This window comes from Cetorhinus maximus, chromosome 20, assembly GCF_964194155.1.
Source record: "Cetorhinus maximus chromosome 20, sCetMax3.hap1.1, whole genome shotgun sequence".
In the NCBI taxonomy this organism is placed as follows: Eukaryota; Metazoa; Chordata; class Chondrichthyes; order Lamniformes; family Cetorhinidae; genus Cetorhinus; species Cetorhinus maximus.
The window spans coordinates 83897336-83922639 of NC_135898.1; the positions used below are offsets into that span (position 1 = coordinate 83897336).

Below are 25304 nucleotides of genomic sequence, written 5' to 3' on the forward strand. Positions count from 1 at the left end.
TTATGTAAGAATCGCACAGTATTTGACCACAGAAACAGATCATTAGCTCCAAATGATTTATGCTCCACACAAGCCTCGTCCCACTCTAAATACTCCATCTCATCCTAACTGTTTATTATATTCCTTTCTCCCGTGTGTTTATCCAGCTTCCCCTTTAAATGTATCTCTATTATTAATCCCAACCACTACCTGTGGTAGTGAGTTCCACATTCTCGCCACTCGCTGGGTTAAGAAGTTTCTGCTGAATTCTTAATTGGATTTATTAGTGAATATCTGATATTTTGGTCTTAGTTTTGGTCTCTCCTACAAATGGAAATACCTTCTTTGCATCTGCCCTATCGAATCCTGTTCATAACTTCAAAGGCCTCAATCATCCACCCCCAACTTCTTTTCTAAAGAAAAGAGCCCCAGCATGTTTAGCCTTTCCTCATAATTGTACTCTCTCTGTTCTGGTATCATTGTTTCGTTGAGCAGTTCCTATGGTTAGACACATTGAGAAAATGAGAGTTCGGCCAACATACCTGTATGAAATAGTAAATGATAGCAAGTGGTACAATCACAATAGTAAAATAAGGTGTAGCTAGGCAAATGACAAACAGTGTGCCAATCACACCAAAGAAGCAAGACAGCCAGCTCCGAAAGGTTAGTGGGATCGTCTCGTCGATGGTATAAATATCCTGCACAGGGAGAGAAGCAAAAGTCACAATTAAAATAAAAACTCTCCTTCTTCTGAATTGGATTCCCTTGAATGAAGAGCATTGAAGGGTGATCTAATCGAGTGTTTAAGACAAACTGGAACACTCTACCTGATTGGGTGCTTGAAGAAGATTCCATTGGAAATTTCAAAAGGCAATGGACACATCATGCATTTATATAGCACCTTTAATTTGGTATAATATCCCAAGATTCTTCATGAGAGCGTAAATCAGACAAAATTTGACATCAAACCACATGAGATATTAGGACAGACAGCCAAAATTTGTTCAAAGATATGGGTTTTAAAGAGCATCTTAAAGGAGGAGAGAGATGTAGATAGGCAGAGAAGTTTGGAGAGGGAATTCCAGAACTTAGGCAGATAAAGGCACTTTAGGAGTGCCTTGGGCAGCAGACTCATGGGAACACCAACATCTGCAAGTTCCCCTCCAAGCCACTCAACATCCTGACTTGGGACTATATTGCTGCCCCTTCACTATCGCTAGGGCAAAATCCTGGAACTCCCTCCCTAACAGCACTAAGGGTGCATCTACACCACACAGACTTAACAAAAGAGTTGCACCACACAGACTGCAGAGTTTAAGAAGGCAGCTCACCACAATCTTCTCAAGGGCAATCAAGAATGGGCAAAAAAACACCAGCAATGCCCACATCCCGGGAACCAATTTTTAAAAATTCACATAGAGAGGGTGTGAAATAATGAAGCAAGGTTCCCACTCTTCACTATCCAGTGATCTGCTGGAAGGACAGGGTGAGTGGAGTTTGAAGGCCAGTGGATGATGGCCCCTACGTAGAATTAAAGAAAGATCGTCTTTAAATAGCACCTTTAATACAGCTCAGCACTGGTCAAAAGTGGGGTCTTCCAGCCCGGGGTAGGCCTGTTTAGCCGCCAAAGTTGCAAGGGAGCTATCGGAGTGGCGTGACCATGAAAATCCTACCTTGGAAAATCGGTTGACAATCCTTCCCGTTGGCGTGGTATCGAAGAACAGCATGGGAACGTGTAAGATGTTATGCAGCAAGCGGGAATGCAGATCCCTGGAAGCGGAAATTGTCCCTTCTATTATCAGGAATAATCCAAGGAACACAAAGACAGCTGAGGAAAATGAGAAAACAACGAGCAAGCTTATAATCTCCAATTTTTCTCTGACCTTCATAGGGACAGGAGAAGAATATTCAGACCCTTGAACCTATTCTGCCAATCAATAGATCACGGCTGATCTGTATCTTAACTCCATCCACCTTCCTTGGTTCCCTAATCCTTAATATCCTTACCTGACAAAAAAGCCATCAATCTTGGTGTTCAAATTTTCAACTGAGCCCCGGCCTCAGCTTTTTCAGGAGAGAGTTCCAGATTTCCACTCCTCTTTATGTGAAGAAGTATTTCCTGACATCATCTCTGAACAGCCTAGCTTTAGTTTTAAGATTACGCCCCCTTGCTAAGCACTCCCTACCGGAGGAAATAGTTTCAAATCATCTTAAACATCTCAATTTGATCACTTCTAAACATTTTTATATGGGAGAAAATACGAGTCTTGTCCACGCAATCTGCTATGATAACAGGGAAGATCATTATATGACTGAGCAGAATCAACACAGATTTATGAAAAGGAAATTGTGTTTGATAAATCTGTTCGAGTTTATTGAGATTCCAACTAGCAGGATAGTCACTGTTGTAATATAGAAAATGTGGCAACAATTTGCACACAGCAAATTCCCACAACCAGCAATGTTATAGTGGCTAGGTAGTCTGTTTAGGGATAAATATTGGCCAGGACATGGGGAGCACTGCTCCCTGTTTGTCTTCGAAATAGCATCATGGGATCTTTTATCTAAGTGAGAAGGTGAGACCTCAGTCAAACATCTCATCCAAAACATTGCACCTCCAACAGTGTGGCACTCCCTCAGTACTGCACTCATGTCAGCCTAGATTTTTGTGCTCAAGTCTCTGGAGTGGGACTTGAACCCAAAACTTTGAGTCAGAGGCATGAGAGTACTACCAATTGAGGCAGGGTCTATGCCACAACAAATCAGAAAGTTCCAAATCAGATTTCCAAGAAAGAAGATAAAAATCAGGGCTTTCATTCTCTTGAATTAAAGAAATTATGAGGGGCTTTTAATAGTGTACATGAGGAAAAACTGTTTTTGCTGACAGGAGGGTTGGTAACCAGAGGATACAGATTTAAGATAATTGGCAGAAGAACCAGAGAGGAGATATGGAGAATCTATTTACACAGCAAGTTGTGGCAAGAAAGGGAGGTGAAAGCAGATTTAATTGTAACTTTCAAAAGGGAATTGGATAAATATTTGAAAATGAGAAATTTGCAGGTATATGGGGAAAGAGCAGCAAGGGTGGTGAGGATAGGTAAGGTATGGGATACCTCTTTCAAAGAGCCAGCACAGGCACAAATGGTCTGACTAGCTCCTTTTGTACTGTAATGTTCTAGGGCATACTGCCTCGGATAGGAAATTTGAGTGCGCCTCAAGTACCAGAAAACAAGAATGACAATTGAGGTCACGTTGACCAGTGACCAGTTTTTTTGCTGCTTACTCACCCCGAGTGTTGAACTGAGAGGTACCCACCTTGGGCGATCCCCAGAACGCCAAAAATGCCAATCCGTTTATCCCGTTCAGATGTTGGATAGGTGGTGTTGGCATAACGGCCAGCATCATTGGTCCAGTCACTGAGCCAGAGGTTCTGCCCAATGGTTGCCACATTCTGGGCTATGTATAGCACCGTTATCAGCAGGGAGTATAGCCAACCAATCATGCGTAGATATTTCCAGTAGACAGAGTACTTCACCTGTCAGTCATAAAAAACAATACACAGATCAATAAATAGAGGCTTAGAGTACAAAAGCAAGGAAGTTATGATGAACCTTTATAAGGCACTGGTTCAATCTCAAATGGAGTACTGTGTTCAATTAACTCAGTCTCAGGACATCACTGCAGGAGTTCCTCAGGGTAGTGTCCTAGGCCCAACCATCTTCTGCTGCTTCATCAATGACCTTCCTTCCATCATAAGGTCAGAAGAGGGGATGTTCGCTGATGATTGCACAATGTTCAGCACCATTTGCGACTCTTCAGATACTGAAGCAGTCCATGTCCAAATGTAGCAAAACCTGGACAATATTCAGGCTTGGGCTGATAAGTGGCAGGTAACATTCACACCACACTGGTACTAGGAAATGACAATCGCCAACAGGAGAAAATCCAACCATCTCCCCCTGACATCCAATGGTATTACCATCGCAGAATCCCCCACTTTCAACTGGGCCAGCCATATATATACTGTGGCTTCAAGACCAGGTCAGAGGCTGGGAATTTTGTGGTGACTAACTCATCTCCTGACTCCCCAAAGCCTATCCACCATCTACAAAGCACAAGTCAGGAGTGTGATGGAATACTCTCCACTTGCCTGGATGAGTGTAGCTTCAACAATACTCAAGAAGCTCAACAATATCCACAAAGCAACCCACTTGATTCACATTCCATCCACAAACATCCACTCCCTCCACCACCATCGCACAGTGGCAGCAGCGCGTTCCATCTACAAGATGCACTGTGCTATGATCCCAGCTGATGTTAATACCAGACAAGTCAAATCCCAGAGTGAAACTTGGCTTGGTAAATCCTAAATTTTTTTTAGAAACCATGGAGGTAAGTTATTGAGCAAATTCACAAGAGTCTGCTGATGTCCTTTTAACACAAAGAATAAAATATTTATTAAAACAAGAAAAATGAACTATATTAGACCAGGCAAAAAGGTTGGAAACATCTTAATACAAACACAAGAGACGATTCAAATTCCCACTATTCATTTCCCCAGCAGTATCTTTACAGATACATAAACCAGTGAAGAGTTACCACTAGCTTGACACAAAGGCTTCTCGTTCAGGACTGCACAGTTGAAACGGTTATCTTCCGGTCAATTCCTGAGCATTCACTTGATGCTTCTCATCCAACTCGTATCTCTCCTCGAGACATCCAAATCCCACACTCTAAACTCACTGTTTCTTCAACTGCAGAGCAAACAAATGAGTTCCCTAAACTCAGTCTTCTAGTAGCACCTCTGCTCAACTTATCACTTTACTGAGTCCTACAACTGATTATTCAGTTAACTACTGTCCCAATAGCCTTGTAGTTTTTCTTCCCAGAGAGCTTAAAATCCCTGTCTTCTCTCTCTGATACACACTGAACACGCAAAGTTACACACCATCCTGACTTGGAAATATATCACCATTCCTTCACTGTTGCTGGGTCAAAATCCTGGAATTCCCTCCCTAAAAGCACTGTGGGTATACTGACATCACATGGACTGCAGCAGTTCAAGAGGTGATACATCACTACCTTCTCAAGAGCAATTAGGAATGGGCAATAAATGCTGCCCTAGCCAGTGACACCCACATCCCATCTGTGCACCACACTTTAGGAAGGAGGTGAAGGCATGGAGTGCAGAAAAGATTCAAGAGCATGGTTTCAAGGAAGAAGAGCTTCAGTTACATAAGAACATAAGAAATAGGCACAGGAGTAGACCATTCGGCCCCTCGAGCCTGCTCTGCCATTCAATAAGATCATGGCTGATTTTCTTGTGTTTCAATTTCCATCTAACCCCGATAACCTTTGATTCCCTTGCCTAACAAAAATCTATCTACCTCTGCCTTAAAAATATTCAATGACCCCGCCTCCACCACCTTCTGAGGCAGAGAATTCCAAAGTTGTACAACCCTCTGAGAGAAAAAATTTCTCCTCATCTCTGTCCTAAAAGGGTGACCCCTAATTTTAAAACAGTGCCCCCCTAGTTTTGAACTCACCCACAAGAGGAAACATCCTTTTGACATCTACCTTGTCAAGGCCGTTCAGGATCTTGTATACTTCAATCAAATCACCCCTCATTCTTCTAAACTCCAGTGGAAACAAGCCCAGTCTGTCCAATCTTTCCTTATAAGACAACCCACTCATTCCAGGTATCAATCTAGTAAACCTCCTCAGAACCGCCTCCAAAGCATTTACATCCTTCCTTAAATAAGGAGACCAAAACTGCACACAGTATTCCAGGTGCAATCTCACCAATGCCCTGTATAACTGAAGCATAACATCCTTACTTTTGTGTTCAATCCCTCTCGTAATAAAGGATAGCATTCCATTAGCCTTCTTAATTACTTGCTGTACCTGCATACTAACTTTCTGTGACTTATGTACAAGAACACCTAGATCCCTCTGCACCTCAGAATTATGCAGCCATTAAGTAATACTCTGCTTTTTTGTTCTTCCTGCCAAAGTGAACAACTTCATATTTTCCCACATTAAACTCCATTTGCCAGATCTTTGCTCACTCACTCAACATCCATCTGCAACCTCATGTCCTCTTCACAACACACTTTCCTACCTATCTTTGTCATCTGCAAATTTAGCTACCATGCCTTCACTCCCCTCATTTAAGTCATTGATGTAAATCATAAAAAGTTGAGGGCCCAGTCCAGACCCCTGTGGGACTTCACTCATCACATCCTGCCAATCAGAAAAAGACCAATTTATGTATATTCTCTGCTTTCTGCCAGCAAACCAATCTTCTATCCATGCTAATATGTTACCCCCTCCACCATGCGTTTTTATTTTCCGTAATAATCTTTGATGTGGCACCTTATCAAATGCCTTCTGGAAATCCAAGTACAGTACATCTACAGGCTCCCCTTTATCCACTGTGTATGTTACTCCTTCAAAAAACTCCAATAAATTGATTAAACATGATTTTCCTTTCACAAAACCATGCTGACTCTTCCCAATTGCCTTGAGCTCTTCTAATTGCCCAGCTATAACCTCCTTAATGATCGATTCTAATAACTTCCCCATGATGGACATCAAGCTAACTGGCCTATAGTTTCCTGTTTTCTGCCTCCCTCCCTTCTTGAATAGAGGAGTTACATTACAAGGGTAGATTGGAAAAGTTGGAGTTATTCTTTTTAGGGAAGAGATGGTTGAGAGAAGTTTTGATAGAGGTGTTCAAAATCAAGAGGGTCTGGACAGGGGAGATAGGGGAAACTGTTCTTATTGGCAGAAGGACGGAGAACCAGAGGATGCCGAATTAAAGCGATTGGCAAAAGAACCAACGGTGACATGAGGATAAACTTTTTTACGCAGTGAATGATTAGGATCTGGAATGCGCTGCCTAAGAGCATGGTGGAACAGATTCAAGACAGGCATTCAAAAGAGAGCTGGGTAATTGTCTGAAGAACATGAAGTTGCAGGGCTACAGGGAGGAGGCAAGGGAACGGGACTAGCTGAGTTGCTCTTGCTGAGAGCCGGCATGGACATAATGGACCAAATTGCCTCCTTCTGTGCTGTAACCATTCGATGATTTTATTGTATGAATCTAAACCCCCTCTTAATGCTCGCTTTCCATTTCTTTAGCATTTGTTCACCCTCCATCGTCACGATGTTTTGAATGTTTTCCACAGTAATTATTTGGAAAAAAAAGTTACTTTCAAATATTTGGCTTTTAAAAGCATTATGTTGTTGTTCAGTTGTATAAAAGAGTCTGAGGAGATAGCTAATTAATATGACAAAGGGCTGTACTTTATGTTGTTTCCTCATAGATTGAAAATAATAAGCAATCTGTTAGAGTAAGTCCTCACTATAAATTGTGGTTGCGTTCCTGAAAATTGCAACTTTAAGTGAAACAGCTTTAAGTGAATCATGGCTTCCCATAGGAATCAATGTTAAAGCCGGAGTTAGGTTCCTTCAGATATTTCTTGCCCTGAAAAAACAATGTACAAGTTGAAATACTGCGCTATACACGTGCAGCGCTGTGCATTCCTAGCTGGAATAACTTGCAAAATAAAATAAACCACTAAATATAACAGAGATACTATGTAAATTCAACTTAGATAATACTGAATCACCCAAACAAGCCCTGAGTAGCACAGCTACTGTGTCTCACCCACAGAACTCCTGAAACTCAGCTCAACTTTTTCCTTGCTTTCCTTCCCACTCTCTCGCTCTCTCTCTCTCTCCTTTCCCACTCTATCACCTTCCTCCCCCTCATTCTCACCCCCACCACAGCTCAGGGCAACCAGGCTGTACCTGAGCTCAGAGCCTGAATCCCTTCCTAACAGCCAGCAGGGGCACAAGCCCCTGTCCTGGACCACGGATTGAGCCTAGGACGTGTGTGCCATGGATTGAGCTGGGGAGGCGCAAATTGAGCCGAGAGGGCCCGCAGATTGAGACAGGTGCCTCCATCAGTCCCTCCCCCAACCAACCGTTATTCACACTTCACCACCCAGTCGTCAGCTTCCCATCCCGAATTGCCATGGCACCACTCCAAGTGGTGACTGTGCCGGCCGAGCCTCAGGATCAGGCTCTCTGCCCCCCACTCCTGCTCCCCGAACCTGGGCCTCGCTCTCTCCACGCAGCCTTGGCCTCTGGTGACTGCAGCGGCGGCTCTGACATCAGAACATGGCGGCAACTAGCCCAGAGTGAAGCGTGTGTTTGGGGGGGCGGGGGGGGGGCAGGGTGCAGATGATGTAAACGTGAAAATGGCGCCGTAAATTTAAAAAAAAGCCCTAAAGAATGACTATGTTAAAATGAAATGACTTTAAGTGGGGCAACATAAAGTGAAGACTTACAGTACTAGTGTGGCAATTGGAAAAATATCTCACACCCTTGGTACCGGGGAGTCTTTGACACAGATTTCTGGTTACGAAGAGAGATAAAATATTGAAATTGGGACCCAGGCTGGTGGTGGTTTTGAAACTGGATGAGGTTAGTCAGGCTAATATTCAGAAAGCCATGAGGGCTTTGACCAAGGCTACAAGGTCAGAAATTCTGGAGGAGCACTTAGAAGTGAGTTTGTTTATGCCAAGTAAAATGAGTCACTGATGCAAGGACGTATGATGTGCTCTTTAATATGTATCATTATGTAAAGGAATATTATACAGTTTGGATTAGTGAGACTGGTTCACCTCCCTCTGAAAAAAGCATCATATTGATTGTTATTCAGCTTTACTTCACCAATTGTTTGCACGGCCAGTTTTCAGAGAGATTAAAAAAGTATTTGTGTAAAAGATATGACTATTCAGTCCAATCTTCCTTTCCCTACACTGTTCCAGAGCTGACCAATGGAGCCTAGCGCCATTCTGAAGTTGAGCACCATTCCGGAGCCGATTGTTTTTCCAGAGCCAAGGGCCATTCCAGAGCCATCTAGAACTGAGCATCATTCCAGAAAATAGCGCTGTTATGGAGTCAAGCACCATTCCTGAGTCGAGCACCATTCAAGAATCAAGCGCCATTATGAAATTGAGCACCATTCCAGAACTCAGCACCATTTCAAAAAATAGCACCATTATGGAGTCGAGCAGCATTCCAGAACCAAGCGGTGCTATGGCGTCGAGTACCATTCCCGAAAAAAGCACCGTTATGGAATCAAGCACAATTCCACAACCAAACGCCATTATGGAGTCGAGCACCATTCCAGAACCCAGCACCATTTCAAAAAATAGCATCGTTATGGAGTCGAGCACCATTCCAGAGACGAACGCCATTCCAGTGTCGAGCACCACCTAGAACCAAGCACCTGCCAGAAAATAGTGCCATTATGGAGTCACACACCATTCCAGAGTCGAACGCCATTCCAGAGCCGAGCGCCATTCCAAAGTCGAGCACCATCTGGAACTGAGCACCAGTCCCGAAAATAGCGCCATTATGGAGTAAAGCACCATTCCAGAGTCAAGCTTCATTCCAGAATCAAGCACTGTTATGGAGTCAAGCACCAGTCCAGAGTTGAACACTATTCCAGAGCCAAGCGCCATTCCAGATAATAGTGTCATTATGGAATCGAGCAGCAGTCCAGATTTGAGCGCCATTCCAGAGCTAAGTGCCATCTAGAACCAAGCACCATTCCAGAAAATAGCACTGTTATGGATCAAGCACCATTCCAGAGTCGAGCACCTTTCCAGAGTCAAGCACCAATGGAGTTGAGCACCATTCCAGAACCCAGTACCATTTCAGAAAATAGCACCATTATGGAGTCAAGCACCATTCCAGAATCAAGTGCCATTATGGAGTCAAGCACCATTCCAGAATCAAGCGCCATTATGGAATCAAGCAACCCAGCACCATTTCGGAAAATAGCACCATTATGGAAGCGAGCACCATTCCAGAATCAAGCGCCGTTATGGAGTCGAGTACCATTCCAGAACCGAGCACCATTCCAGAGTCAAGTGCCATTCCAGAGTTGAGCACCATTCTGGAGTCAAGCACCATTGCAGAGTTGAACGCCATTATGGAATGGAGAGCCATTACGGAGTTGAACGCCATTATGGAATCGAGCATCATTACGGAGTTGAGCACCATTCCTGAGCCAAGGGCCATTCCACAGCTGCTGCCAGATTGTTCCAAGTTTGGAATTAGGAAAATTTGTGAAAGGTGATTTCCTGTCATTGAGCCACTGATCTTCTGTTCTATTCAGCGAGAAGATCTTCCAATCCTTTTATTCACTGGTTTGGGCAATATTGGGAACCCCTTATGTGACAGATCTCAGAATATTACAATCCTACCACTCTAAGCACTGCATCAATAATCTGCAACGATTGGTAACTGCTGTCATCCTTAAGGGAAGGACTAGCCTGTTAGAACCTTTTTCTTTGACACTCAGTCTATATAGGCAATGACTAACAACCTTCAACAACTCCTGTATGCAGATGAGACCTTACCTTTCCTGTTTCAACGGCTTCTTTCTCTATCAGTCTCTGACCCTTCACCGTCTCCACATGTCCTTCTTTCTTTGATGCCAGTACCTTGTCCATCATGGCCTTTTTCAGAGATACTCTTACGCTGCTTTTGCTGAATAAAGAATCGTAATAAGTTAAATGGAAAATCTCCTTCAATTAAAACTTCCACTGGGCTGCTCTCTGATTGCTCAGTTAGTTAGCGAATTTTTTACTGTCATATTTAAACCAAACGGACCAAGGGAAACAAAAGGCTCCCATTTCTATTTCACTTTCACTATCTCAGGATGTCCCAAAGTGCTTCCCAGCCAATTAAGTACTTTTTGAAGAGTAGTCACGGTTGTAATATACAAAACGCGGCATCCAATTTGAACCCAGAAAACAGCAATGTGGTAATGATCAGATAATCTAGTGATGCTGATTGAGGGATAAATATTGTACCGGGACATCAGGGAGAACTGCCCTGCTCTTTTTCAAATGGTGCCATTGAGTTGTTACATGCACCTGAGAGGACAGACAGGACAGACAGGACCTTGTTTTAACATCTCACTGGGAAGTTGGCACCTCTGGCAGAGCAGCACTCCCTCAGTTCTGCACTAGATTGTTTGCTTAAGTCTCTGGAGTGGGATCTGAACCCATGACCTTTTGGTTCAGAGGTGTGTTACCAAGGGTAGTGCTAGGGACACTTCACTGAGCTGAAAGAGAATTCGTGGGAATCCTGCTCCTAATCATCATATTAGGAGTGTGTGTGTGTGTGTACATGTGCTTATACACATCTGTTTCTGTGTGCATTTGCATGTATCGCACACAAGTTTCTGCTTGTTTGTGTTTGTGAGAATGTGTTTGCATGTATGCATGAGTCTGTGTGTGTGTGTGTGTGTGTGTGTGTGTGCATGCATTTATTTGTATGCATCTGTGTATGCAAGCATGTCCATGTGTTTGTGGGGTGCATGCATCTGTTGCTGTTATTTGTGCATATGTAAGTGTATGCAGGTGGCAGGTAAGGATAGGATCAAGGTTGAGAAATGGCTGTCAAAACTCATAAGCTGTCATGTACATGGTTGCTCAAATAAGGTATGTTGGCACTGGATAAAAAGATTTGAAAAGTGACATCAAGTTCCTTGATCTCATGCTCCTGGAGTGAAGTGGGTTTAAATTCATGAGCTGTGAACTGGTGGATTTTAACCTGTGTTCCCTCAAGGCCCAGCCCGCACTGGCAAAGGTTTGGTAGAGAATCATTCCTGTGGAAATCGCGGAATGATACAGCATAGAAGGAGGCCATTCAGCCCATTGTACCCGTGCTAGCACTTTGAAAGGTTATTCCCACTTCCCTATCCTTTCCCCACAACCTTGCAAATACTCTCCATCCCATTCAATGACATCCCTCACTTGGATAAGAGTCAACCCCCCAGTCACACGGCTGAGCAGGTTTTTACTGATGTTTACCTCCACTTCCTACATCTGGCACGCTCGCTGTTCTCCCGTTTCAGTGTTAGAGTCACCACATCACCTGGATGTTCATCTGCCTGGGGTTCCTGATCATCACCCATTGTGAGATCTTCTTCTGTCACCACATTGACTGAAAGTAGACAGGAATAGAGAATGAAATATCATTGAAGGCCGCTCGGTCCATGGAGCCCCGCCACCTGCTGAGACCTCTGCGTTCCTCCAATTAGTTTTACCATGTGTTATGTGGAGGGGCTGGAGGTTGGGCTTGTGCCCCTTGAAGCAGGAGACAGCACAGGGAGGTTGAATACAGGTGTATTATGAGAGATTTTGATAGGGAGTAGATAGGGAGAAACTGTTTCCATGAGGAGGAGGTCAGTAACCAGAGACCACAGATTTAAGATAATTTAAGAAAAGCCAGGCCAAAGGTGGAGAGAGGGGGCACTGGGTTGGCGTTGCTTGCAAGGGCAGTGGAAGCAAATTCGATAGTAACTTTCAAAAGGGGATTGGGTAAATACCGGAAGAGAAAAACTTACAGGGCCACAAGGGAATAGCAGGTGGAGGCGGGAATAATTGAATAGCTCTTTCGAAGAACCAACACAGGTTCTATCAGCTGAATGTGCCTCATGATTTGGGATGTGATAAACCTGGAATGTCAGAAGAATTATAATGTTTTGAGAGTGCCAAGAAGTTGGGGCAAACGGAGGACGGCACTGGTAAATGGAGGCCCCTCTTAAATGGAGCATAAACATTAGCACAGACCATTTGGGCCGAATGGTCATTGCGTTGTAAATTCTATGTAATTCCATGTGATTGGTGCTGGATCCATTGGAGTTCACACACACACATGTTCACACATGTACATGCACACACACGTACATGCACACGCATGCACACACACACACATGTACATGCACACATATGTGTACTCATGTACGTACATGCACGCATGGATGTGGACACATGTTTGCAGCCACCAGGCATGTGTGTTTTTTCTTAATTGTCAATGAAATCTGTTGTTCAGTGACCAGAACAGGATGCACAGTGCACATTCCTGCACCACCTAGTGGCCGGGGATGACTGACACCTGCCCAGGAACTGGAATGTGTCTGGAAAGTAGGCACGGCAAAATGGAAAGGGCAATGCCAGGACATTGCTGTAGTGACTTCCTCAAAGACACGTCTGATACACTCTGAGGCTGAACTGTTTGCAACCTTGGTATCATATCTGACCCAAAGATGAGTTTCTGATCACACACCCTCTCCATCACTAAAATCTCATATTTCCACCTCAGTAACCACCCAGCTCCATTTTATCTCAGCCCTTCTGGTTTTGAAACCTCCAGACTGGACTATTCAATGCTCTCATGACAGGCTTCCCACTTGCAACCTTCTGTAAACTTCAACTCAGCAGACTCTGCTACCCCCCATGGCCTAACACCAAGTCACATTCCTCTATCACCCCTGTGTTCGCTGACTATTGGCTCCCATTCCACAACGCCTCATTTTTAAAATTCTCATCCTCCTTTTCAAATCTCTCCCTGGTCTCCCCCCCTCCATATCACTGTAATCTCCTCCAACACCACAACCCTCTGAGATATCTGTGCTCCTCTAATTCTGGCCTCTTGAGCATTCACGATTTTAATTACTCCACCATTGGATGTCCTGCCTTCAGCTGCCTGGCCCCTGGGCTCTGGAATTCCCTCCCTAAACCTCTCCATCTCTCTCTCTCTCTCCTCTTTTAAGACATTCCTTAAATCCTATCTCTTTGACAAAGTTTGTGGTCACCTGTCCTAATTATCTCCTGACGTGACTCAGTGTCAACTTTTGCTTGATAACACTTGTGGGAAGTGTCTTGGGGTATTTTGCCACATTAAAGCGCTATATAAATTCAAGTTGTTCTTGTTGTCAGTCAAGAAAAACAACAAAAGTTAAACTTATTGTATAGACATTTGAGTGGGGGTGATGAAGAGCAAAAACTGCCTGGAGTGCAGGGGGTGAGTTTAATGAGCTGAGTTGTATCGTTCACATCCCCAGTTATCATATTCCTTGCACTAACAATGCTGTGGATATGACCTGACTATAGCCAGAGCTGATCTGGAGAGGCTGTTTAAAGATCCAACCATTAAATTGTTTGTGTAACTGTGGAAATTGAAAAGGTGGGTGGGGCAGTGTGGTGGATCTGTCTGGAGGCTACATACCTGTCGCCTCTCCCTCCTCACTGCGGTCCCCTTCTCCGTATGTGTTCAGGAAGTCTGCAAACGCCCCCTTGTTCGCCTTTAGCGTTTTGTATGAGCCCACTTCAGACACTTTACCATCCACCAGAACCACAATCTCATCCATTTGAGGTAGAAATGTGACTCCATGCGTCACAAGAATTCGAGTCTGTTTAAAAAACATGAATTGTCGGAGAGTCAGAGAATATATGGAATTTTACACAGAAACAAGCCATTTGGCCCAACAGATCCATGGCAGCATTTATCCTCCACACAAGCTTCCTGCCATCCCTCTTCATCTCAATCCATCAGCATATCCTTCTGTTCCATTCTCTCTGATGTGTTTATCTGCCTTTCCCCTAAATGCATTTATGCTATTCACCTCAACAACCCCTGCTGTAGTCAGAAAGAGTGTCCAGAAAAACACATTTATACAATGCTATCATGAACTCAGGACATCTCAAAACACTTTACAGCCAAAGAAGTACAGTCACTGTTGTAATACAGTAAAAGACACAGCAACCACCCACAAACAGCAATGTGATAAAGACCAGATAATCTGTTTTTGAAATGTTGATTGAGGGATAAATATTGGTCAGGACACCGGGGAGAACTCTCCTGCTCTTCTTTGAAATAGCATCATGAATTTTTTTAAACAACTTAACGATTCATCTGAAAGACAGCACCTCCGACAGTGCAGCGCTCACAATACTGCACTGGGAGCGTCAACCTGGATATTGTCCTCAAGTCTATGGTGTGATAATCAAACCCACCACCTCTGGCTCTGATGTAAGAGTGTTACCCACTGAATTTATTCTGTTTAATACATCAAATAGCTGAAAAGCTACATGCAGGAGACGCAAATTCAATGGTAATTTCCAAAAGGGAATTGGATAAATACTTGAAAAGGAAAAATTTGCAGGGCTATGAGGAAAGAGCAGGGGATTAATTAGATAGTTCCTATACAAAGAGCCAGCAAAGGCACAATGGGCTGAATAGCTTCCGCCTATGCGGTGAGATTCTATGTTCTGAGCAGTGTGGTCCTGGGCCATACAGAGCAGCAGGAGCCCAGCTTCAGTCCCCAATCTGTACGGAGTGGGCAAACACCAGCCAAAGAAGCAACTGGGGGTGAGATTTGGCTTAGTCACCTATGAGTTAGGGAGAAGAACATATATCCAGGATTCTAATGTATCCTTGCCCAGATTACTGTATCTAACCCCGTGCTGCACCTATCCTGGGAGTGTTTGATGGGACAGTCTAGAGGGAGCTTTATTCTGTATCTGACCTCGTGCTGCACCTGTCCTGGGAGTGTTTGATGAGGATACTGTAGAGGGAGCTTTACTCTGTATCTAACTCCGTGCTGTACCTGTCCTGGGAGTGTTTGATGGGGACAGTGTAGAGGGAGCTTTACTCTGTATCTAACCCCGTGCTGTACCTGTCCTGGGAGTGTTTGATGGGGACAGTGTACAGGGAGATTTACTCTATATCTAACCCCGTGCTGTACCTGTCCTGGGAGTGTTTGTTGGGGACAGTGTAGAGGGAGCTTTACTCTGTATCTAACCCCATGCTGTACCTGTCCTGGGAGTGTTTGATGGGGACGGTGTAGAGGGAACTTTACTCTGTATCTAACCCCATGCTGTACCTGCCCTGGGAGTGTTTGATGGGGACAGTGTAGAGGGAGCTTTACTCTGTATCTAACCCCGTGCTGTACCTGTCCTGGGAGTGTTTGATGGGGACGGTGTAGAGGGAACTTTACTCTGTAGCTAACCCCGTGCTGTACCTGTCCTGGGAGTGTTTGATGGGGACGGTGTAGTGTTATGATCCCAGCTGAGATTACTCCTAGACAAGCCTGATCCCAGAGTGGAACCCAGCATGATAGATCCTAACTTTTAATTTGTTTGTTTAGATACGAGGGGAGTAGATACTGAACAGAGTCACTGGCGTCAGCTAATAAACTTTTAACAAAAGAATGAAACATTTATTCAACGAGAAAAGATGAACTATATTACAATACTCTTTCATTTACAACTGTACCTTTACAGTTATATACAGATTTGTAAGGATAACACAAGTTATAAAAGCTATCATATACTCTAATGTTCACAGTAAGTACACATTCCATGTAAACCGATAGCACAATATGGTCAGACACACCACACTCTGAAACCAAGGGCAGGACTTTTCAGTTGGCATGTGGGGGCATAAAATGACACACGATGATGTCGGGCATGTGTTCCGATGTCATCGCGCTGTCTTGCGATGTTTTGTTCAGCGGGCGCGCGCCGGAGTCGGCTACGGGCCCCCCGATATGTAAACTACCTATTAAGGCCATTAAGTAAGTAATTATGGTAATTGTTAACACTGCCCGTCCAATCTTAAAGTTGGCGGGGCAGGCGAAAAGGCCAAGCAGCCCTCACATTTTTTAGGAAACCTCATCCACGAGCGGGATGAGGTTTCCTAAAGCTTTTATTAATTAAATGAAAAATTTTTCCTACATATAAAAACATGTCCCATCTCATGTGACACAGTCACATGAGGGGACATGTTTAAATAAATTTTTAATCTATTTATTCATTAATTACAATAGCGATTCAATGTCCCTGAGGCAGCTCCGTGCCTTAGGGAGTTTGAAGCGCTCTTCAGGATATGTGTGAAAAAGCGCTGGCCCCGACTCTCCCTCCTCCCCCCCACCTGCACAGGTAGCGCTGAGCGCTATGGCTCACGTCTTACGCCTTAATTGCCCTCCCCCCCATGTAAAATGGCTCTGTGACCACCACCCCCATCCACTGCCGCCAAGCCCGCCCCGTCACCTGAAACATTCAGGCCCAACCGACAGATGCCACTTCAATCAAATGCTATGGATCTCTCCTCAACTCCCCCAGATGCTTGTCACACTGTGAGCCAACCGATCTCACTGCACTCTGTCTTTCACATGAGAGTTTCCAATCTCCACTCTCCAAGGCTCGCCTTGGAATCTTCTCCCAAACCAATGCTTTCTCTCAGATGCTTTCCACAAGGGTTCACCTCCAGGGTTTCGAACTCTCCTTCTAATGTTTCTCTCCCCTGGGTCACCGCATGCACTCAACTGTCTTCCAAGCACTCTTCCTCACCGACTCAGCCGAAAACAGTACCACTGCTTCACATGCCCATAGCAAAGAGTTACAGACCTTCAGCAATCTCTTTGGACCTTCTTGCCTCTCGCAAGATGTTCTCATTTTAAATCTGCTTTCTGCAGCTTTTGTCTTTTTAAATCTGAAGCTTGGGGCCTTTCTCTCTGCCCCTCGCTCTTAATTTCACTTGACAGGACCTTTTCCAGGTTCCTGTCCTTCCTTTGACTAGAAGGTCTGTTTTGGACTTTCCCCTGTTTCTGTCTCAATCCTTTGTTCTTGGGGCCTTTTGGTTCTTTTGGGAAATCTGCAGCTCCATCTCCCAGTGTCCAGTCTCTCTGGGATCCTGGCTTCAAAACTAAACTTAAAACTTAAAACTGCTGTTATTTAGTTTTTCTGTGTGTGTCTATGGGAGGGCTTTGCCTCTCTGGACCCCTGTTGCTAGGCAACAGCCCAATTCTTCTACTCTTGTCTTTGCTTAACTTCTTAAGTTGTAAGATAAAAGCAAAATACTGCGGATGCTGGAAATCAGAAACAAAAACAGAAAATGTTGGAAAAACTCAGCAGGTCTAGCAGCATCTGTGGAGAAACAGAATTAACGTTTCAAGTCTGTATGAAGGGTCAAACAGGCTTGAAATGTTAACTCTGTTTCTATCTCCACAGGATAGGTCTTGTCTTAAGTCATAAACTCTCATTAGAATGCAAACACCTTTTTAAAGTGAAACTAAAACTAAATTTGACCTTTCTTAACACACAGATACAGGAATACAAATCAAACTTAAACTTTAAAGTTAAAACTCATTCCTAACACCTACAAACACCAATAAGCTTACTTAAACTATATCTAAGATAAAGGCAAAATACTGCGGATGCTGGAAATCTGAAACAAACACAAAAAGTGCAGGAAAAACTCAACAGGTCTGACAGCATCTGTGGAGAGAAAGACAGAGTTAATGTTTCGTGTCCGTTCTGAAGAAGTCATAAGAACATAAAGATCTCTATTTCCCAACAGTAGAGGGAGCTTTACTCTGAATCTAGTCCCGTGCTGTACCTGACTTGGTGTAAAAAAGTGAACAGTGCCACAACATTGGCGACCACTCAACACTTAGCTGCTTACCAATTTTTTTTTTTAAAAGACATTCCAGAAATCCACAACTCACCTTGTCTTTGAACAGCCCATTTGGGCCAATAACCTTCTCAAAAATGTGCTTTCCCACATGGGCATCCACAGCAGAGAGAGGATCGTCCAGTATGATAATTTCAGCTGCACTATAAGCTGCCCTCGCCAGGCTGACTCGCTGCTTCTGCCCACCACTTAGATTGATACCCTGCAAAAGAAAATCATCAAAATCAACCAGTGGCCAACTTCTTTATACTTTGAATCAGAGAAATTTACAGCACAGTAAGAGACCATTAAGTTTGTCATGCCTCTGCTGCCTATTTAAATAAGCAGTTGCAGTTAATCCAATGACCCTGTTTTTTTGGTTCATAATGCAACATCACAAAGTTCCTCACCCTTCAGGACATTCTCCTCCCTTTTAAAATTATTTATGACATTTTTTTCCACCCCCTTTTCAGATAGAGAATCCCAGATCCCAACAACTCTAGATATTTTGTCACTGATTTTGAATCTCTGACATCTGGATATTGACCCACATGCCAACGGGAATAATTTATCAAAACCCGTCATCACCTTGGACCCTCTATTCGGTCACCTCTTAACCTTCTCTGTTCCAAAGCGAACAGTCATAGCTTTTCCAACCCCTCCTCATAACCAATATATCCTCTAATTCTTAAACAAAAACCAAAAAATGCTGGAAAAACTCAGCCAGTCTGACAGCATCTGTGGAGAGAAAGGCAGAGTTAACGTTTTGCGTCCAATACAGCTCTTCTTTGGAACGGTTCCAAAGAAGAATCATATTCAACTTGAAAGATTAACCCTATTTCTCTCTCCACAGATCCTGCCAGGCCTGCTGAGTTTTTCCAACACTTTTCCATTTAGTCTTTCTTTGGTACCTTTTCTCCAATCTCCGTTTGGTCCCCAGCTGGGAACAGCTCCAGGTCTGGTAGAAGTGCACAGGCCTTCAGGACTTTCTGATATCGAGATTCTTCCCGTTCTAAACCAAACAAGATGTTGTTTTGTAGGCTATCATTTTGGATCCATGCTTGCTGAGGTACGTAGGCAAACGAACCCTAAAAGCGCACAACCAACAGGAGAAAGCATAGGGTGAGAGGAGGAACGTTTTTTCTCATTCAGCTTGTACTAACATTTGGCTCCATGTGCAGCAGCAGTTCAGGCTGATTAATTTATCTGTCTCCTGGCCTCATATCTAGCTCATCTCCCCCTCCTCCCTGGTGAATCCTGAATCAACCCTTTACTTTGTGAATTCTTCAACTAAGTTCCCACTCATAGCACCATTCCAACGAAGTTTCCTTAGGCAGCACCTTCCAAACCCACGACTGCTACCATCTAGCAGGACAAGGGCAGCAGACACATGGGAACATCACCACCTGCAAGTTCCCCTCCAAGCCATCGCCGTCCTGACTTGAAAATATATCACTGTTCCTTCACTGTCACTGGGTCAAAATCCTGGAACTCCCTCCCTAACAGCACTGTGGGTGCACTTACACCACATGGACTGCAGCGGTTCAAGAAGGCGGCTCACCACCACCTTCTCAAGGGGCAATTAGGGCTGGCCAATGACACTGGCATCCCATGAATGAATAAAATAAAGACACAAGCTTGTGGGTGTATTTCCTTTCTCCCTATCCGCTGGTGGAACTTCAAGAAGTGCAGCAGATACACTTCCTACAAAGTGTAAACAGAGAATCCCGCTGCCCTTTCACTGAAGCTGGGGAAACAGAATGGGAGAAACTCCAAGGAAATTCACAGCGAGAATCACTCCTCTCGCAAGAACATAACAGAAATTTGAAGAAGCACGAATTCTGCGGCTGCATGTTCCTGTACCTTTACGTTTATGAATCCATTGATATTCTCCATTTCTCCGAGTAGTGCAGATATCAAGGAGGACTTGCCACTTCCCACAGGTCCCACCACTGCCACCAGTCTGCCTGGTTTGATATCTAGTGTAACGCTACAGGAAGAAACACAAGTTAACATTACAAATGGCAGTCGAGAGACCCCTGAGATAAAGGTGATTCACCACAACAGGAAATTCTTAGGGTCTTGGTCTCAGCACTGGTTCAGAGGGCAGCATCTTATCTCCAACTCAGAATATTGCGGGTACAATTCCCACTCCAGAGATTTGAGCACAAAATCTAAACTGACACGCCTAGTGCAGCACCGACAAAGTGCTCCACTGTCAAAGGTGCCATCGTTCAGATGAAATGCTAAAACAAGGCCCCATCTGCTTTCTCACATGGCTGTATACAATCCTATGGCCTCTATTCATGGAAAATTTTCCACTGGGATTGTGAGGGAAGGTAGATATCAGGGTTCCTGCTCCTGATAACCTGTGACCTCCCAACTGACATGTGTGAACACCAACTTCAAGCTCCACTAGCAAAGAGCTGGCATTGGCTGCCTGTGTTGGCTGGCTGTGAAGTGGGGCACCTGGACAAAATGCTGGAGAACAGCCACTGAAACAAATCACAGTCCCACTTCCCTCACTCATCTGTCCCCTTCCATCCCTTCTTAAGAAATTTTCTTGCAACAATAGGACAACACTATAATCCCCAGAAATATCCAGCTTTAACGCTTTCATCATATCAGCAGTGAGACACATGCCAAATCTACACAAACATAACTCACTTCTTAATGGTAGGACTTTCATTCTTATTCCATGAAAAGGTGGCATCTGAGAAGCTGACTGCAGACTCTGGCGAAAGGACAAGATGAAAAATTATTCCTTTTGGAGCCAACAGACGTCAATTTATTTGTACTGCCTGACTGTACACAGTACACAGAATCATAGAGTGATACAGCACAGGTGAATCTATTGAATCCGTTGATTTCACCATTCAGTCCATCATATTGTGCTGGCTCTTTAAAAAGAGTTATCCAATTAATCCCACTCTCCTTGTCTTCCCACATAGCCCTGACAATTTTTCCTTTCAAGTATTTAGGGGAGATGGTGACATAGTGGTCATGTGATTGGACTAGTAATCTGGAAGTTCAGGCTTTTTCTGTGGACATGGGTTCCAATCCCACCATGGCAACTCGTGGAATTTAAATTCAGTTAATAAGTCTGAAACTGAAAGCTAGTCTCAGTAATTGTGCCATGAAGCTATCATTGATTGTTGTAAAAACCCATCTGGTTCATTAATGTCCTTTAGGGAAGGAAATCTGCCATCCTTACCTGGTCTAGCCTACATGTGACTCCACAGTAATGCGGCTGACTCTTAACTGCTCTCTGAAATGGCCTAGAAAGCCAAAGTTCAAGGGCAAATAGGGAAGGGCAACAAATGCTGGCCTTGCCAGTGATGCCCACATAACAAGAAAGAATAAAAAAAAACTGTCCAGTTCTCTTTAGAAAGTTACTATTAAATCTACTTCCACTGCCCTTCCAAGCAGTGCATTCTAGATCTCTTGGTAATAAAATGTTTCCTCGTGTCGTCTCTGGTTCTTTTGCCAATCACCTTAAATCTGTGTCCCTCTGGTTACCAACCCTCCTGCACTAGGAACAGATTCTCCTTGTTTACACTATCAAAATCCTCCATCTCTATTATATCTTCTCTTAACTCTCTCTGCTCTAAGGAGAACAACCCCAGGTGCTCCAGTCTCTCCACATTAGTGAAGCCCCTCATCCCTGGTATCATTCTAATAAATCTCCTGTGCACCCTCTCCAAGGCACTGACATCCTTAAAGTGTGGTGCCCAGGACTGAACACAATTCCCTAGCTGAGGCCTTAATATTTTGTAAAGATTTACTGTAACATTTTTGCTTTAGAACTCCATCGCTCTAATAGTAAAACCAATGTTTCTGCATGCTTTTAAACAGCCTTCTCATCTCAACTTGTCCTGACACCTTCAAAGCTTTGTGTGCAAATACATCCAGGTCTCTCAGTCACTGCAACCTCTTTAAAATTGTTCATATTGCCTCTCCTAATTATCCCTACCAAAATGTGCCACTTCAGACTTTCTCCACATTAAATTTCACCTGCCATGTGTGTGCATTTCATCAATCTGTCTGTATCCTCCTAAACTTTGTTTACTACATTTCTGAGTTTCATATCATTTGCAAACTTTAAATTATGCCCTGTATACCCACGTCCTGGTCATTAATATATATTAATATTACTCGAAACAAAGTCATGTTGTCAAAGCTTTTCGTTTTGCACTCATCAGGACAATTCACAAGAATACCAATTGTAAAGGTAACAACAACTTATACTGCATGAGAGTTAACAGTTAACTGGTGCATTCTCCAAGGCAATGCCTCTACCAATCAGATTCCATTAGCCAACCAATCAGCACTCTCTTCTCATGCAGTATAAATTGTTGTTTCATTTACAATTTGGTATTCTTGCGAATTGTCCTAATGAGTGCAAGATGAAAAGCTTCGACAACATATCTCTTTTTTCACCAAATGCAGGTTCCGTACTACCAAATGACTATTCATATATCAATATAATATATATAAATATATAGATAACCAGTGGATTCTTCCAAGTTCTTTTCCAATGTAGTTCTTTGGGCATTTTAGCAGCCATATTGATGGTAGGTACAACTCAAGGTTCAGGCTGTCTCCTCTCACTAGTTATCTGTCCAAAACGAAGACTGGCACAGAGACCAAGGCCCCTGAAGACGTCTCATAAAAGAGTGTCTACTTTCATCAGGTTTCAATGGGGACTCTGCACTTCCAAACATGACCAAAGACACAACCTTTCAAACTAAAAGGTGAATATACCAACACAGACTGTGGCCTCGACACATCAGCAATAACTAGGCTGCTATTAAGTTTCCAACATACCAAAGCTGGGATCCTGTTGAATTGCTGAGGTGTCTAAGTTTTCACCTCCTAGGAACCTTTCCAGTCGTTTGCAGGAAACTCTGGCCTACGGATGGAAGAAATAACAGGTCAAGTAGTCAAATGACGTGTTGAATTAAAGGAGTATTAGTATCTTCTTCCAAAGCTTTATGAACATCTCTCATGGACCAGTATACTCTTCCTAGTTCACAATGTTCGAGGGGTCAGTCTTGGTTAGTGGGTAGGACTGTCTGTCCGAGGAATCTAAACCACCTGGGCCACACTCTCAGAATGAGAGCCATTTTGAACAGAGATAAGGAGGAATTTCTTAAATGGCAGTGAATCTTTAGAATTCTCTACCTCAGAGATCTGTGGATACTCTGTTGTTGAGCATATTCAAAACTGAGGTCCATAGATTTTTGGATATTGAGGGAACTAAGGGATTGGGCAGAAAAGTGGAGTTGAGGTCAAAGAGCCATGATCTTACTGAATGAAAGAGCATGCTCAAAGAGCCAAATGACCTACTCCAGATCTTATTTCTTATGTTCCCTGAGTCAAAAGGTTATGCATTAAATCCCACTCCAGAGTCCTGGATCCATAATCCAGATTGACATTCCAGTGCAGTACTGATGGACTGTTGTATTGTCAGAGGTGTCAGCTTTTTGGATAAGACGTTAAACCAAGGTGCTATTTGTCCTCTAAGGTACAGGAATGCATGAAGAAGTTTGTAGTTTCAAAAGAGCAAAAGGAAGGAAAAATTCCAAGAGAGAAAGACCATCACCAGAAGGTTTCTGGGACCCTAGGAACAGGAGGAGGCTCTTCAGCCCCTCAAGCCTGTTCCATCATTCAATGAGATCATGGTTAATCTCTGACCTAACTCCATATACCTGCCTTTGCCCATAACCTTTATTATCCTTGATTAATAAAAAAAATCAATCTCATATTTAAAACTAGCAATTGATCTAGCATCAATGCCATTTATGGAAGAGTGTTCAAATTTCTACTACCCTTTGTGTGTGGAAGTGTTTCCAGATTTTGTCCATGAAAGGTCCAACTCTAATTTTTAGTCTCTGCCTCTCAGTCCATGACTTCTGAACCAGCTGAAACAGTTTCTCTCTGTCTACCCTATCTGTTCCCCCTAATATCTTGAAAACTTTGATAAAATCACTCCTTAACCGTCAAAATTACAGAAATACAATCCTAGTTTGTGTTTACATAGGATATATGGCACAGAAACAGGCCATTCAGCCCAACCAGGCCATGCCAGTGTTTATGCTCCACTCGAGCCTCCTCCTACCTTTGCTCATCTAAATCTACCATCGTTACCCTTCTCCATCATTTTGTTGTCAATTTTCCCTGTAGTTTTTCTGTCTCGCCTCATAAGTTAACCCTTGGGAGTACAGGCATCATTCTGCTAAATTTACGTTGCATTCACTCCTATATATCCTATATATCCTATCTAAGGTGTAATGCCCAGAACTGCTCACAGTAACTGCAGGTGTGGTTTAACCAGGACTTTGCATAGCTGAAGCTGGATTCTGGTCTCTAGATATACAAACCAGCATTCCATTAGCCTTTTGATTATTTTCTGTACATGTTTGTGACATTTGAATGCTTTGTGTACCTGGACCCACAAGTCTCTTTGGAGCTCCATTGTTTCTAATTTTACTTGGAAAGTACCCTGTTCTATCCTTTTATTTGTACGTCCAAAGTGGATAAGCTCACATTTGTCTACATAGAAATTCATTTGCCACAGGTCTTACCTGAACCATTGATGAGATAAGCATGGGTAGCATCATTAGAGGAAATCGCATAATGTTGAACAGTGAGATGGAGGTAAAGGCTTTCTCAGCATTCAGAACATTGTTTGGATCCACAGCAAGATAGACAGCAAAACTGGTTATAATCACCTATAAGGGAGAGAACATGTAGGACTGAGAGGGCAACAGTAATTCCTCACTTAACTTCCTAGTTGCATTCTTTAAAAGTGCGACTTTAAGCGAAACAATGATAAGCGAATCAGATTTCCCCATAACAATAAATATATAAATTGGAGTTAGGTTCCCCGGCAAATCTCGCCCTGATGCAAAGCGAGTCTCTCCCCGACGCGAACAGGGCAGGAGCAGGGCACGAGTAGGATGGGAGCGGGGTGCAGGAGCAGAGCAGCAAGT

At 43.5% G+C, this 25304-nt stretch overlaps 1 protein-coding gene across 1 annotated transcript in view; it reads right to left on the reverse strand.

The window, feature by feature from the left end:
- The window catches only part of abcc2 (ATP binding cassette subfamily C member 2), a 90028-nt gene that overhangs the window by 20579 nt on the left and 44145 nt on the right, over positions 1-25304 (reverse strand). Inside the window, exons 13-24 of the mRNA XM_078565044.1 lie at positions 24897-25043; positions 23137-23221; positions 20977-21043; positions 20173-20299; positions 19221-19397; positions 18365-18532; positions 14083-14266; positions 11883-12015; positions 10422-10551; positions 3295-3514; positions 1653-1807; positions 522-677 (exon numbers count right to left, since the gene is read on the reverse strand). Coding sequence (XP_078421170.1) covers positions 522-677; positions 1653-1807; positions 3295-3514; positions 10422-10551; positions 11883-12015; positions 14083-14266; positions 18365-18532; positions 19221-19397; positions 20173-20299; positions 20977-21043; positions 23137-23221; positions 24897-25043 — 1749 coding nt within the window. The remainder of the gene's footprint in view (positions 1-521; positions 678-1652; positions 1808-3294; positions 3515-10421; positions 10552-11882; positions 12016-14082; positions 14267-18364; positions 18533-19220; positions 19398-20172; positions 20300-20976; positions 21044-23136; positions 23222-24896; positions 25044-25304) is intronic.